Here is a 14,879-nt window from a genome sequence, read left to right on the forward strand (position 1 = left end):
CACTCAGCTGCCTCTTCTTTGCATGCCTTGATCGGTACTATACGTAATGAGAAAGTATGGTACGATGTACTCGAATTAGAAGACGTCAAGTGTAACCACCGGGGCCTGCATGATGATCCAAATTGAATCTCTCATACAGTAATCATATCATCTACGTTCTATACCGTGGCTAGGCGCAATTCATTCTCTAGATCAAACTCTATATAGTAGAGATGGATACCCAAGGTAAAAGGCAAAAGATAAAGATGCAGTATCGTCAGTATTGTGAAGCTTATTTATTATTTATTAATAAATGTAACCGAACACTTGCCTAGTATGTATGTACGATAGAGGTATCCTTCTTGACTTGTCTAGACTCAACTACGGGACTAATAAGCACTTGGGATCCTTTTCTCCATCATACCATCCCGTCATACCTACACCGTACTCATCCTAATACATTAAACTTTTTGTTCCCAGATTCACCCAGAGACAGATGGTGTGACGGTCATTTCAGATTGAATCATCTTGTGAACATGAAACTCTGGAGACTGGAGGGGATAAATGAAGAAGGTGCAAGAACATGATAAGATACAAAAGGTCAAGTTCAACGTAAGAAAAACACAGCCCAAATACCAAGACAATACGCAGAGCCAAGAGAGCCAAGTTTCTCCGATCTTGGCCTCGGGGCGCAATCTCTTGGTTGGAAAAGGCTCGCAAAAGTTATTGGCAATTTGGGCCAATTTGGGCCAATTTTCTTACTGCCTTTGCACATGTTCCTTCCATACACGCCAAGAAACATCAGCCAATCAAATAATCCACTCAAGTTTGATCCGAGTGGAATGCCAAGAGACTAGGAGTGGAAGCCAAACTCAATACGGTCGCCAAGAGTTCTTGCCAAGATTTGGTCCCGCCCATGGATTCCGTTCTTCTTACAAGAAGGCACCAAGATCCTCCCTTTGCTTGGATAACTCTTGAGAGAAACACAATTCGCAAGAATAAGAGTTTCCTTCTTTCTTTGACTTCACTTTGCCATCACTATTTTATCAAAACGTTGCACTTTTATCGATTAAGTTGCTCCCATCAATCTGATATTGATACAGCCAAGACCCATAACCCTTTTGGATAAATCTATTTCCATCCACAGTCTAGTCTGTGACAGCCTCCATTAACCGACTATCCTTCATTGGTCGATCGGTTTGATCTATTCCCCATTTCACAATGTCAAGTCAAGACCAGCAGCAGCAACAGCAGCAACAAACTGCACAACCTCAGACTTCGACAGCCTCGAGTTCCAATGCAGAAGCTACCTCCACAGTAACTCCATCAATTCAACAAAATGTTGTATCTGATGATAGTTTACTCTGTCAATGGGAGAAATGTTCTGAAAGATGCCCTACTCCAGAATCTTTATTTGTATGTTTGGTTGTGTTTTGTTTCCGTAGTTCTATACCATCATACATTGCATCATTCCAAAGTCTTCATACTTATACTCTATCTTAGGAACATATCTGCGAGAAACATGTTGGTAGAAAAAGTACCAACAACTTAAACCTCACTTGCGGCTGGAACTCATGCCGTACTACTACCGTCAAACGCGACCATATTACATCTCACATTCGTGTGCATGTTCCACTCAAACCTCACAAATGCGAATTCTGCGGAAAAGCATTCAAGCGTCCTCAAGATTTGAAGAAGCATGTCAAGGTAAGACGGAGAGCTGGCGTGTATCCCTTCGGCTGTGCTAATGTATACTATCAGACGCATGCCGATGATTCCGTTCTCTTGAGATCTCCAGAACAACCTGGTGGCCCAAACGGAGGTTATAGACAACCAGGTGGCAAAGGTACGTAAGGGCGCAAGTTGCCTTTTGTTCATTTAAATGTCTCTAACTTTTCTTATGTAGTAATTGCTAATTTGCAGCACCTTGCAGCAAACCCCATGGGTTATTATGATCACAATGCTTCAATGCACCCTGGTTCCGGCATGTATGGCAATTCGCACCATGGCGGTCACAGTGGATATTATGCACCCGCCCATCCCCCACCATCTTCATATGGAGGAGGCCCAGGCTATTACCAGATGTCTCACAACCCCGACCTTGGTCAACACGCAGCTTGGGATGAGAAAAAGCGAAATTATGAAAACTTGAATGACTTCTTTGGTGCTGCTAAGCGTCGTCAAATTGATGCCAATTCTTATCAACAAGTGAACCAAAGGTTGATGGCATTACAAGGCATTCCTATCGGGGGTGGAGCTATCCATGAGTACATTCATTCCACACCTCAATTAGTTCCAATTGATGGCCATGGAGGTCACGGAGGTCATGGTGGTCATGGAGGTCATGGAGGTCCTATTCCACAACACCAATATTCCCTACCTCTACCAAACTTGAGGACCAAGAGTGATTTGAATTCCATTGATCAATTCTTGGAGCAAATGCAATCAACAGTTTACGAAAGTTCAAATGCAGCAGCAGCAGCAGGCATTCATCAACCCGGTGCTCATTACACTCACCAGTCTATCAACTTCCGTCAAAGTCACTCACCACCACAAACTCAAATTCACAACATTGGTTCAATGGCACCACATGTTTCGACTTCTTACGCTTCAGCACCAATGACTGCTACCCACTCATCTCATTCATCTGGTACACCAGCTTTAACACCTTCCTCAAGTTCCGTTTCATATACTTCTGGCAATTCTCCAATGTCCTCAAGTGGATTGTCTCCCATCTCTAGACACAGTTCTACATCAACTGCAGCATACCCCAATCTCCCTGCAGTATCTCTCGGATACTCTCCACATCACTCAGCAACTGCACCAACATCTACACTTGGCACAAACTTTGATAGTGATCCTCGTCGTCGTTACTCTGGTGGTATACTTCAAAGAAGCGCTGGTGGACTCAACTCTAGTCAATATCGCGAGTCTATGGAGACCGCTACTATTAGCTCTCCATCGCCATCTCCAAAAGAAACAACTCCTCGCCCTGAGTCTATTGTTCAAACTGATGTCACAAGTAACATTGATCCAGCCCTTTCTGTCACTTCACCTACAGTCAGATCAGTTGATACTCTCGAAAGTGCTCGCGATAGAGCTGAAGAGGCATGGATCGAGAACATTCGTGTCATTGAAGCTTTGAGAAGATATGTCAGTGACCGTCTTCAAAATGGAGAGTATGTCAAGGATGAAGAAGAGGCTTCTGCAGCCGATGTTGATATGAAAGATATCCCAACAAAGACGGAAGAGAAGCCATCTGAGAGCTTGTATCCCGTTCTAAAAACAGATGACGATGATGAGTAGTTGATTTTTGAGTATCATGAGGTTGCATTGATCGGGTGGAGTTTTCTGGGGTGGTTGCTTGCTATATCATGGGCTGAACGTCGCTTCAATACAATTATATCATAGGGATAAGGTGGCGCTGGTATGGATGGAGTACGAAATTTATTCAGCACATTGGTCGGTTGCTTGCTTTGATCAAAATACGGAGAATGATACGGGGGTTTTATGGTTTCTTAGGATTATTATTTATTTTTTGATGAATGGAATAGCCTTCTCATTAAATGGAGTGTAGTATATGGATGAACCAGTACATTATAAACCTTCTAAATTATGCCTATCAACGTTTAAAGTGATTCTACACTGAGCTTGCATGTGTATGTCCGACGAATGTTTATGACGAGATGAGATCTACTCGGGCCCGTGAGGCACCCCACATTTCAAGCTCCCCGAAGCACCCCACCCTGACAGCATCTGCAAAGGATACGTTTGTCATTGACTTTCTCATCACACACTATACATTGTTCTCAAGGCATTTCGTTGATTCATCATCACCTCATCATCAGTAGTTAGTAAAGATGTCGCAACGTTCATACAAATCGGAATATCCACAAGGGGTTGAAGTGGATGAGGGGATTAGAGAGTTTTTTGAGGCGTTTTATAAGTTGAGTGATACGGAGGAAAAACACGAAGAGTGAGTTGAGATTTTTTTTGGTTCTTTTGATCGGAGAGTTTTGGAGAGGAGCTGGGTTAGGGATGGAATGGAATGGAATGGAATGGGAGGGGCGAGGAGTAAATGGATGTTTCTTATGTTTCTTGAGAAGGGTGTGGGTAGGAGGAGTGAGTGAAAGAGGGGATCGGAAACTTCGAGTTTCGGAGGCTTGAATGTTTGGAAGGGTTATGGTGTGGAGGGGATGTGAATGGAACTTTGAGGGTAGAAAGGAATGAGTTTGTTTGATATCCTGGAATTGGGGGACTGGAGGGAAAGTAAGAATTTGAGTGATGGAGAATTCTAGAGATGCAGATGCAGATGGATGGGTTTGAAGTTGATAAAGTGGTGGATCAAAAGGATCAAGCTAATGTGTGGATGCGTCGATAGGTATGCAAATCAATTTGCTGAAGATGCGGAGGTAGTCATGGGGATTAAGAGGGTTAAGGGGAGGGAGGGTGAGTTTTGACTTTCGTTTTTGTTTTGCATTCTTTGGTATAGATGGAGGAAAGATGATGGGGAGGAGTCTGTGGGGCTCACGAGGTTTGGAGGATTGGGCAAAAAGTGCTTTTTTGGCGAAAAGAGGATGAGCGAGTAGAAAGGGGGATAGAGGATAGGACTTCAAGACTTGATGAAGAAAGGAAAATGCTAATATAAACCTTTAGAAATCCTCGCTTTTAGAAAGGGCATGTGGGAAAAGGTCGCAAGTCGTTTGCATACGGCCCATAAAATCTTTCCTTTCGGAAAGGGATCGACGGAGGTTATGTTGTTTGGAGTTGTGGCTGTGAGTTCTTCCTATCTACTTGGTGTTTTACTCTTTCAGTGAGTCTGGATTGGAGTGAAGGGAGCGAGCGGATGGTGGGGAGGGCAAAATACGGAAGATAAGAAGAGGGAAGATGTGTGAATTGCGATGCTAATACTTTGATGATATAGTATGGATTGAAAGATGGAAGAAAGGCCGATGTAAGTGTCATGCTTATTTATCTTATAGCTATGAATGATATCGTGTGGACGTATACTCATATATGGAATAGGTTGAATGGGCCGGACGGGCCAAGATGGTTCAGGAGGGCGGAAAGTGGAAATTGGGATTTTACCAAGTTTATTTGGTGAGTACATTTCTAGTTGCAATTGATGCAGGTTGATGGGGTAAAGAGAAGGGGATCAATGACTGATGAATTTTTGGTAGGATTCGGCTGCTGTACAGAATGCTAAATAAGGTTGGAAATTCGAAGAAGGATGGGAATTTCGGATGAATAGGAGGGTTTGTGTAGATTGACATAAAATTAACTATGATAGACTTCATATCAGACTGTGCTTGGAAGAAACCAATGTGAACTTCTACAATCTAAGTTCTATTTCGAGCTTCTAGCTTTGCCAAACATATCTTACAAGCATTACCAATTACCAAATCCAAGTGACTATCGTCGTTGTATCTCATTTCGTCAACCATAATATTGTTGGGATATATTCTCTCCATCACTCAATCAACTTAATAGCCTCCTCAAAATTCATAATATCATCCGCACTCTTCGCCACTCCCCCTCCCTTCACAATCCCCTCCTTATCCACAACCCAACTCCCACTCGTCTGCCATCGGTTTCCACTCTCCGTCGGTCTATTCCATATCTTTTCTTCGCGCCCAAGCTTAAAGACGGAAAACATACTCCAGGGATTTAATACGTGCCAGGCGGAACTAGTGCCTAATCCCCATTGCGCGTAGATTTCTCGATCAGAATCAACAATTACTTGGATGGGACCGGCGCCGCCGAGCGAGTCAAGCCAGGTCTCAGTCGAAGATGCTGTGGAATGGGAGATAGCTACTATGTTGATATTTGGGTGGGAGACAGCGAGATTGCGGAGGGTGAGGAAGGTCTTTTCTGCGAACTAGAGAGAGAGGGGGTTAGCTATGTATTAGACTTTAGAAGTGATTTCAGAAGAAGGCAATTGTCTTGAGGAATGCATGGAGAGTAAGATGCCAGAAGCAGTGTATATGTGAGAAAGAAAACTGGAAACTCACGGGGCAGCCGCAATGTCTGAGGAATGTGATAATAGTAGGGTTTCCACTAGGATTTGGGAATGGGAGTTTGGATGATGAAGGTGCTCTGGAATTGATTTCTGGAGGTGATTGGACGTCAATTGGAGATGGAGAAAACCATGAATTAAGTTCTTGTTGGAAAGTCATTTTAAAATTAGTATGTTTATGTGACTGTTGATGTAGCTGTTGATGTTGATATTCTCGAACAATCGGAGAAAGGGAAGCGACAGGATCATATCGATGATTTCATAGAGGGGAAAAAGCTTCGTGACGTGGGGTAGCTTTCTTATGCATGGCTCGCATGGGTCTGTTATCTTATCGTAACCCCTGTCATCCTGCCTTGTAAGGTTAGTAATGTATCAGTATCAAACAATTTGATCTTGGGAAGATTTTCCAAATTCCCCTTCTTTCGAACATCACCATATACCTGGGTTGATACCTTCATTGTATGTTTATCTGACAGTCCCGAAGTCTGCCATTCATATTCCCTAGTTAAGCTGATTATGTATTAAACGTTATCTTTCATGCGAGTGCTGAGCGATAATCAAAGCATACCATTTCCATCGCCACAAGAGGCTGTGACAACTTTGACAGCTGTCAATACTCAGAGCACTGGATACCTTTTTTGGGAAACCCCTGGAAGTAGTAGAATATGCATGAAGTCATTACCCTTCAGTTGGGGCAAAAGAGTAATTATCTTGCTACCCATTTCTGGAATACTCAGGTAATACTACATACATCCTTTTCTAGATTTGTCAACGTATTTTGACTTGTCAATAGGAATCATACTTTACATATTCGGCAGATCAAGAATCTCTTATTGATCACGATGTTCACTTTAGACCTGGTATTGGAGCTGACGGTAGTGAAACCTTCACTCCGAGAACTTTGATTTATGATCTGAAAGGGGGATTTGGTTCTTTGAGAAAGATTAATGCTTTGTATCAAATAGATGAACCGGTTATTACTGATGGATTATGGTAAGAAGTCTAGATGTATCGATAAGAAGTCGAGAATTTTGCTGATTTTAACTTCATTTCAGGAACGGTCCAGCTGTAGTTCAACGGCAAACAGCCATCCAACAGAGTTCATATCAACAAAGTTTGGAAGAAGGCCTCGAACCACCAAAGCTCACCTCAGAATCGGTGCGCTATTGGTCAGACTTCAATCGTGTCTATTATCATCCAAGGTCCATAGCTCAACTCAATGAGTATGAATTGAATTCATCTCTGATGCCATTCGAAAATTGGGATGCTGGTGAAGAATTATTCAGTTCCTTAGATAAAGAGCATGATTTGCTGGATCGTGATCTTAGACCTTTTGCCGAGGAAGCTGATCATATGCAAGGCATACAGATAATGGGAGGTATCGACGATGCTTGGGGTGGTTTTGCTGCTCGATATATGGATCGCTTGAGAGATGAATATGGTAAGACCACGATATGGTTTTGGGGTCTGGAGGATAATATCAAGGGAATACCCCGAGTAAGTTGTGGTGAGCTGAGGTGGAGTTCATATCAGTACTGATTTTGACAGGAAAAACGGTTCTTGAAGTTGTCGAACACGGCGAAATCAATATCGGAAATAATTCCACAGACATCCCTTTTCATTCCAATTACCCTACCATCGACACGTTTGCCAGGCTACGTCAAATTGGACGCGAGTTCTCCATGGGAAGTTTCTGGCTTGTTGTCTTCCGCGATGGAGAGCATGACACTGCCTTCAAGATTAAAGCCTCAAAATGGTACAAGGCAGACTTTAGACCAATTGGCAAGCACATTGAATGTCAATGGCAATCAGAATATTGCGAAATTACGCATGTCTGTGAAACAAAAGTCTGAAGCAGGAATTAATGATACCATTCATACAGGAACGAACGGACATTCGCAGGCCACAGATACGAGGATTACTTCAGGAAGAACTTTAAGTCGTGGTGAGGATGTGCCTGCGGAGAATGATACTGCCAATTTTGATATGGACTTCTTTCCTACAGAAACAGGAGAGCAATTTCGCGGTCCTCGGAAGTCCGGCAAGGTTCATGTATTTGGCCAAGTTGAGAATTATAGAGGAAATGAGGAATACGACGAGGAAAACGACAGGAATGATGAGGGTCGTGAACGAGCTCTTAGAATTGCTGCCAGTCTTCCATTGCTTTCAAAGTTAGTAGTCCTCTTGATTATATCTTCATTTTTCTTACTGTATTCTTATAGGACATATACACCATTATCTTTTCCACTTCTCGATAGTTTCCCTGGTATCTTCAACCATGAAGATGAGCACATCAGGAATCTCTCAATCAGCACATCTCTCTCGACTGATACGTCTGTGGCCCTGCGAATTAAAAGCCTTCAGCAAATAGTAAATAGAGCTATTGGCATGGATGAACGAGAGGCGCTCAGTAACTCTCTTGGCGAGATCGCGGAATCGTATGAAGAAGGTTGGGATAGTGACACCGACGACGATGATGATTAGTTGAGATGTAAGTAATTACGAATAAGGTAAAGATAGCTTGACTCAATACCACCCTAAGCCACCTAAATTTTACCACACCAGATTACCTGAACTTTGTCCCGACATTCGGTGAGTCTGTACGACTCGGTGATTTCTCATGCGAACTTTGTCAGCTTACATGCCGGGAAGAAAATTTCACGACTCAAAGCTGTTGGGTGGCGTGTTCGGTCACGGTATTGAGGCCTATTTACAGCCCAACTTATACCCAGCAACGACTGGGTGATAGGTCAACAGTGAAGCGAAAGCGACAAATAGTACCGAGAAAAGGCTACCAACGGAAGTCCATCATCGCACAATGTTAGCCTTCCGCCACATCTCTGCTTTCATTGTCTATTTTCCGAGGAATTCTTAATTGGATCATCGATGCATCTCCCTCGCAAAAATTTGTATCTCATTTGAAGCACAGCAATTGATTCATATTCCAACATATCCTGATTTTTTTTTTACCTTGGACCTCACCCCGCCTCTGTTATGCATGACACAGATTTTCAGCCCATTCAAATACAGGATCCTAGTAGACAACCTTCCCCGCATTCGCTAGTAGATCCTGATGCATCTTGAAGTCAAATACGAAGAAGCAAGAAGTCTTTCATATGCATCTCGAGATTTGCTCTAGTAATAAAAAGACATGCTCGGTCGGTACCCTGCGTAGGAAATCATTTAGCCGGAAGACGGAAGTCAGCATACTTCCTATGCAGGGGAAAATCACTCACCAATCTTTAAAGGTACAAAAATCGTTGTGTTACCTGGTTTACCGGTACAAAAGCTACCCAAGAAAATGACACACCACGTTTTTTTAATATTTCCAAAGGCCTCGAGAACGGACAATAGAGAACAAATTTTGTCACCAGGCCTCGCTTTCCCCCGGAAATGTGATTCATGAGGTGGCACCATGTTAGAATACTGTTTATCATGCAAAAGCTCGTGTTCCTTTCTCCTTCATGCATCATAATATTGCTTCCACAGCATTAAGCGACTAGGAACCCATGTTTATGCCAGCCTTTTCCCCACGACTGCAGCCTCCGAAATGGTTAACAATCAAGTGAATTGACATATGTTTATATACACGAGTTTTTCGTATTACCATACTTAGAGTTCCTATTTCAAAGCTTGGCTCGGAATTGAGGGAACTGTTGTTGGTCAGCACTATACTCGTATCCCAAAGCTACGTAGCATACTGGTTGGCCAGTTAGAGGAGACCTTTTTATGTCTTAGTAGACCAGAAAAGATACGGATACTTGCCCAAATTTGCATCGCCAGCATGAAATCATATGCGGCCTTATGAGATGTACTAAGATTGACTAGATATCTTTCAAGGTAGGATCAAGATTTCTTTGCCATTCCATAGATAATAGTCCCCTTGTTCCCGCATGTGTTTGTGTTTGTTTTCATTTTCTGATTGTCCCAACCTTCTAGCAAATATTATAATCCTCCAAACCTCCTCGCCAGAAAGGTTTGCTTTCAGACCTCTCTTTCTCTCAAGTACTTAAGTCGGTCGTTATACCCATTCTCTGTGGTGCAAAGTACAGAGTGTGCTATCGTTATACAAGTTTGACGCAGTACAAGTTCAAAACACGTTGCTACATATTGCAATCATGAAGGCAGCTTTCGCTTTATTGGCTTTGGCCACTTCGACTTTCGCTCAAGGGATCCAGGAAAGATGGTATTCAAGTCCTCCTGGTTATTCGAGCCCGCCTGGGTATCCCGTTGAGACTGATACTACTACTTGGACTACTTATACTTCAACCACTATCTGTCCTGTAAGTAATCTTCATCTTGTTGACATGTTGTATCACTAGGATGGAATGAAGATTGTGGGATTATCGTAAAGATTCCTATTGTTTGATCTCATTTAGAACATTGGATGAATTCATCTCTACTTCCTATCTTTCAGATAAACATCACCTTGTCAAAGGGTGAGGGGTGTCAATGTTCAAGAGCTTTCTCACATTTGAGAGGAACTTCGTCTTTTCCATTAGATGAGAATTTTCCAATAAGTCCAAGAAAGATTCAAATAGTGATGAAGATCTCATACTATAATGGTCACATGCTACCACGTTTAAAGGCAAAAGCTTATTCGTTTCTGATAGGTCACTTCAACCACCACCGAAGAAGGAACAACGAAATGGGTTACAAGTATCGCTACATCAACCGTAGTTGTCACTAGTTGTGTTGGAGGCTGCGGTGGAGTTGTCACTGTACCTGGCCCAACTGGATGGGCAACCACCACCACCGATGTAAGAACATTCCATAACGTTTACTTACCATTGAGATTGACTCATTTTTTAGGTTATCGTTACGTATACCACCACTTGCGCAGTAACGGAGACCGTCACTGCTCCCGGAAATACCTACACAAAGACATACACCACCACTTCTGTCGTCGAAACTGGTAAGAATTTTCAGGATTCACCCAGATGTTGACGAATCATTGCTGATATCTGAGTCTAGCTGTACCCACCACGATCGTTAGCACTGTCACTGCGCCCGACACTACACAGACGTATGGAATTCTTTTTAAATCCCTAAGCTGTTCTTAAACTAATATCTTCTGTAGTGTTGAAACTGGAGTGGTTGAAACTCTTACGAGTCTCTGTCCTATTACCGAAACAACTACCATTTCAGGAAAGGAAGAGACAGTCACTTATACGTCAACATCATTGTATACAACTCACGTTCCTACATATATTGAAGTCACAGCCACCGCTCCTGATAATACAAAGACGTATGGATTCTTCCCAAATTTCTACGCTTTTATTCCTCGACTAATGTCTTTCACAGGGTTGAGACCGGAGTGGTCCAAACTCTTACAAGCCTGTGCCCTATCACTGAAACTACCACTATTTCAGGAAAAGAGGAGACCGTAACTTACACATCTACATCGTTGTACACAACGATCCTTCCTACTTATGTTGTAGTTACAGCCACTGCTCCCGACAAGACGGAAACGTAAGCAAGCCCGTTTCACTCTCTTCTCTTTGGAAGCTAACTTCTTCCTAGCGCTGTCACTGGAGTTATTTCTACAATAACTTCTCTCTGCCCAGTCACAGAGACAAAGACAGTCTCGGGAAGCCTGGTGACTGTCATCTACACAACCACTTCATTTATTGTCACAAATGTTGGAACCACCATCGAAGTAGCAACTACTCTCCCAGCGAAAACCACCACGTGAGCATTCCTTTCTTAAATATATATATACGAGGCGAAGGCAACAAACTAATAAGCAAAATAGTGTTGCAACTGGAGTACTTCAAACTATCACTAGTCTTTGCCCTGTTACTGAAGTCGAAACCGTTTCTGGAATCGAATATACTGTTACGAAGACGTCAACTAGCCTTATAGTCACTGATGTATATACCACGGACTACTCAAAAACTACTTTACCGGGAGGAACTAAGACGTAAGTTTTTGGACTCCTGCTCTCCATTTGATATTGTGGCTAATTAAGTGTAAAGAATCGAGACATACGTCTATCAGACGTCTACTAGCTTATGCCCAGTCACTGAAATCCAAACAATCTGTATGAATCCCATTCCCAAGTCACATGTATTCAATGTTTCAAATGACTTGAATGTTCAAAGAAATAAATACTGATAGTCACCTTCTAGCTGGTGTTCCAATCACAAAAGTATATACCAGTACAATCGTCACTGAAGTACAGGTTCCTACTACTATCGTTCAATAGTGAGTTAATCATCCATGGAAAGTCGAAACATTGAGCCCAGACTAACAAGCTTCAGCACTACAACTCAAGCTACTGAATATAAGACTACTGATGTATACGAGACGACTACATGCATCGAAAGTGTATATACAACCATCAGTGCTGGATCAACGTAAGCTCAAAAATTTCTCTTCCTACCTAAAGAAGCATTATAGTCTGACATCTCCATAGCATCGTTTTGACCGCCACCCAAACAAACACCATCCAAGTGACCGCAGTTCACATCTTGACATCTACCCTCCCTGCCGCAACTGGCGAAACCACCGTTTATGTAAGTAGTCCATTCTCTTATCCCTTTCCACTCTCTCCCCACACCCTTCCCAACACACTCTAACCTCATCCCCAGATTCCAACCACAATCGGCCACACCATCGAAACCATTGCCATCGTCACCGTTCCCTCCATCGTCCGCACCATCACCCTCGGAACAACCTACTACGCAAACACAACCCACGTACAAACATCAACTTACATCCAACCCAGCACTTTGACCGTTGGGGGCCAGACAACGAGCTATTTCGTTCAGCCTAGCGTTAGCGTAAGTAGTATTGCGGCGACCAGCGTCGCTACGATTGCGCCTAGTGCGCCGGTGGAGGCGAATAATGCGGGGATGAATGCACCGGGGTTGGTGATGGGGTTTGTGATGGGGGTTTTGGCGCTTTTGTAGACGGATGAGTGGGTGATGGGGTGGCATTTTTCTTCTCTTTTTTTTTTATTAAGAAGAGAAGATGCTTCGATGCTTGGTTTCTTTTCTTCTCTTCTCTTCACTGGACTGGGTGGATGCATATACACACAATGATATGAAGGAAAGAAAGGGGAGCATTATGGATCTGGATCTGGATATGGATAATATTGAATGGCATGAGAGAAGGAAGAAGATAACGATATAACACGATACAATGTGGTAAGGACTGGATATTGGATATTTGAGGGGATACTTTCCTTGATGAATTCTACTTTGGAAAGCGGATGGGAAATGAATGGATGAGAGGGATGAGTGAGAGGGATTTTAGGGGTAATTCCTAATTTATTTGTAGATATTATAATTCTATTCTATTCGATTCAATTTTGTCCTGTCCTGTTCTATCTTGTGTTATGCTATCTTGAGTTGTTTCTTCAAAAATGGATTTATAACCGTATATCTAATCCGTGGATTCTCCAAACCGCAGTTCAGCAATTATAATTATTAAAATCTTTTATTTACTTTTTGAAAGTAAGTTCGTAGGTAGATAGATAGGGAGGTAGGAGAGAATGGAGGTAGGAGAGAATAGAAGTAGGAGAGAATGGAGGTAGGAGAGAATAGAAGTAGGAGAGAATGGAGGTAGGAGAGAAGGGAGGTACCTATTATCCATCAAATTCCACATCTCACATTACCTACCTATCTACCTACCTAGTAAGTATCTTACTCATCTTACTCATCTAAATTGAATAATATGAACAGAACTAGGTATCTAAACTAATATAACATAAAATCCTCTATGATTATTCGGTGAATATTTTCTTATTCTTATTTATTTAGGGATATTTGTTGGATTAATTTGTTGGATTAATTTGTTGGATTAATTTATTTTCTTGATTTCTTTTCTTGATTTCTTTTCTTGATTTCTTTTCTTGATTTCTTTTCTTGATTGGTTTTCTCAGAGTTGTTTTCTCAGAGTTGTTTTCTCAGAGTTGTTTTCTCAGAGTTGTTTTCTCAGAGTTGTTTATTTTGATATTTTAGTTCTATACCTAGGTAGTTCTATAATCCTATAGTTCTATAATCCTATAGTTCTAAAGAGAAATATATATATATATATATTATAAAGTAGCTAGTATATCGATACTCAAGTAGAGTATAATATCTAGTAATCTTAAAGAAAAAATGAGATAGAGAGAAAGAGAGAGAGGAGAGAAAGAGATAAAGAATAATTATTTTTATAAAAGAATAGAAGAATTAATGAAAGATAACTTCTCTCCTCCTCTCATCTCTTCTCCTCACCTCGCATCGCCTCCTTTACTCCTCGTCTCATCTCATCTCATCTTCATTCCTAAAGTTTTATTTTCATTATTCTCAGATATTCTAATTCTAATTCTAACTCTTAAATCTAGAATCTCGACGTATTAGTTGATTTCTCTTCTCTTTACTAGCTTCTTTCTTATAATTAGATAGATAGATAGATAGATAGATAAATAGATAAATTCCTAGGAAGATAGATATTCAAAAATCATTCATATAGTTCCTCAATATTCGCTGACTTCCTGAATGATATAGGATAGATAATTAATATCTTTAATACCTAGATATGTAATTTTTGAAGATAGAATTATTATAGTAATATATCTATATCTATATCTATATCTATATCTATATCTATATCTATATCTATATCTATATCTATATCTATATCTATATCTATATCTATATCTATATCTATATCTATATCTATATCTATATCTACATATCTGAATCGAATCTCGCCAGAATTCTAATCACTAGGTACCTAAGTAATTCAATATTCCAAACCAATCCATCATCTCGAACCCTTATCAGCTTACTACCTCCTACCTACTATAGCATTTGAATACTCCATGCTTTTGATTATTAGAATATAGTGTGTATTGTTAGATACTCTGGTTTCTTTTTGTAAAGGTATTCAT

The 14,879-nt window shown here is 41.3% G+C and overlaps 5 protein-coding genes across 5 annotated transcripts; 4 read left to right on the forward strand and 1 right to left on the reverse strand.

The window, feature by feature from the left end:
* Positions 1-1,200: 1,200 nt before the first annotated feature.
* EAE98_001690 (uncharacterized protein) lies at positions 1,201-3,285 on the forward strand (the record flags this gene model as incomplete). Its single annotated transcript, XM_038949309.1, has 4 exons — positions 1,201-1,395; positions 1,483-1,686; positions 1,741-1,825; positions 1,886-3,285. The coding sequence occupies 4 exons, from the start codon at positions 1,201-1,203 to the stop codon at positions 3,283-3,285; spliced, it is 1,884 nt and encodes a 627-aa protein (XP_038814294.1).
* Positions 3,286-3,839: 554 nt separating this feature from the next.
* Positions 3,840-5,189, forward strand: EAE98_001691 (uncharacterized protein; the record flags this gene model as incomplete). The annotated part of the gene is made up of 6 exons (XM_038949310.1): positions 3,840-3,955; positions 4,361-4,428; positions 4,636-4,754; positions 4,904-4,933; positions 5,005-5,079; positions 5,160-5,189. The coding sequence occupies 6 exons, from the start codon at positions 3,840-3,842 to the stop codon at positions 5,187-5,189; spliced, it is 438 nt and encodes a 145-aa protein (XP_038814295.1).
* Positions 5,190-5,449: 260 nt separating this feature from the next.
* On the reverse strand, positions 5,450-6,155 carry EAE98_001692 (uncharacterized protein; the record flags this gene model as incomplete). The annotated part of the gene is made up of 2 exons (XM_038949311.1): positions 5,450-5,857; positions 5,991-6,155. The coding sequence occupies 2 exons, from the start codon at positions 6,153-6,155 to the stop codon at positions 5,450-5,452; spliced, it is 573 nt and encodes a 190-aa protein (XP_038814296.1).
* Positions 6,156-6,660: 505 nt separating this feature from the next.
* On the forward strand, positions 6,661-8,479 carry EAE98_001693 (uncharacterized protein; the record flags this gene model as incomplete). The annotated part of the gene is made up of 5 exons (XM_038949312.1): positions 6,661-6,732; positions 6,789-6,988; positions 7,051-7,492; positions 7,544-8,166; positions 8,218-8,479. The coding sequence occupies 5 exons, from the start codon at positions 6,661-6,663 to the stop codon at positions 8,477-8,479; spliced, it is 1,599 nt and encodes a 532-aa protein (XP_038814297.1).
* Positions 8,480-10,113: 1,634 nt separating this feature from the next.
* EAE98_001694 (uncharacterized protein) lies at positions 10,114-12,909 on the forward strand (the record flags this gene model as incomplete). The annotated part of the gene is made up of 13 exons (XM_038949313.1): positions 10,114-10,278; positions 10,609-10,755; positions 10,808-10,910; positions 10,970-11,021; positions 11,076-11,243; positions 11,300-11,467; positions 11,519-11,686; positions 11,751-11,918; positions 11,974-12,038; positions 12,127-12,202; positions 12,259-12,354; positions 12,414-12,513; positions 12,589-12,909. The coding sequence occupies 13 exons, from the start codon at positions 10,114-10,116 to the stop codon at positions 12,907-12,909; spliced, it is 1,797 nt and encodes a 598-aa protein (XP_038814298.1).
* Between the last annotated feature and the right edge of the window lie 1,970 nt (positions 12,910-14,879).

Source organism: Botrytis deweyae (genome assembly GCF_014898535.1).
Source record: "Botrytis deweyae strain B1 chromosome Unknown BDEW_003, whole genome shotgun sequence".
NCBI classification, from domain to species: domain Eukaryota; kingdom Fungi; phylum Ascomycota; class Leotiomycetes; order Helotiales; family Sclerotiniaceae; genus Botrytis; species Botrytis deweyae.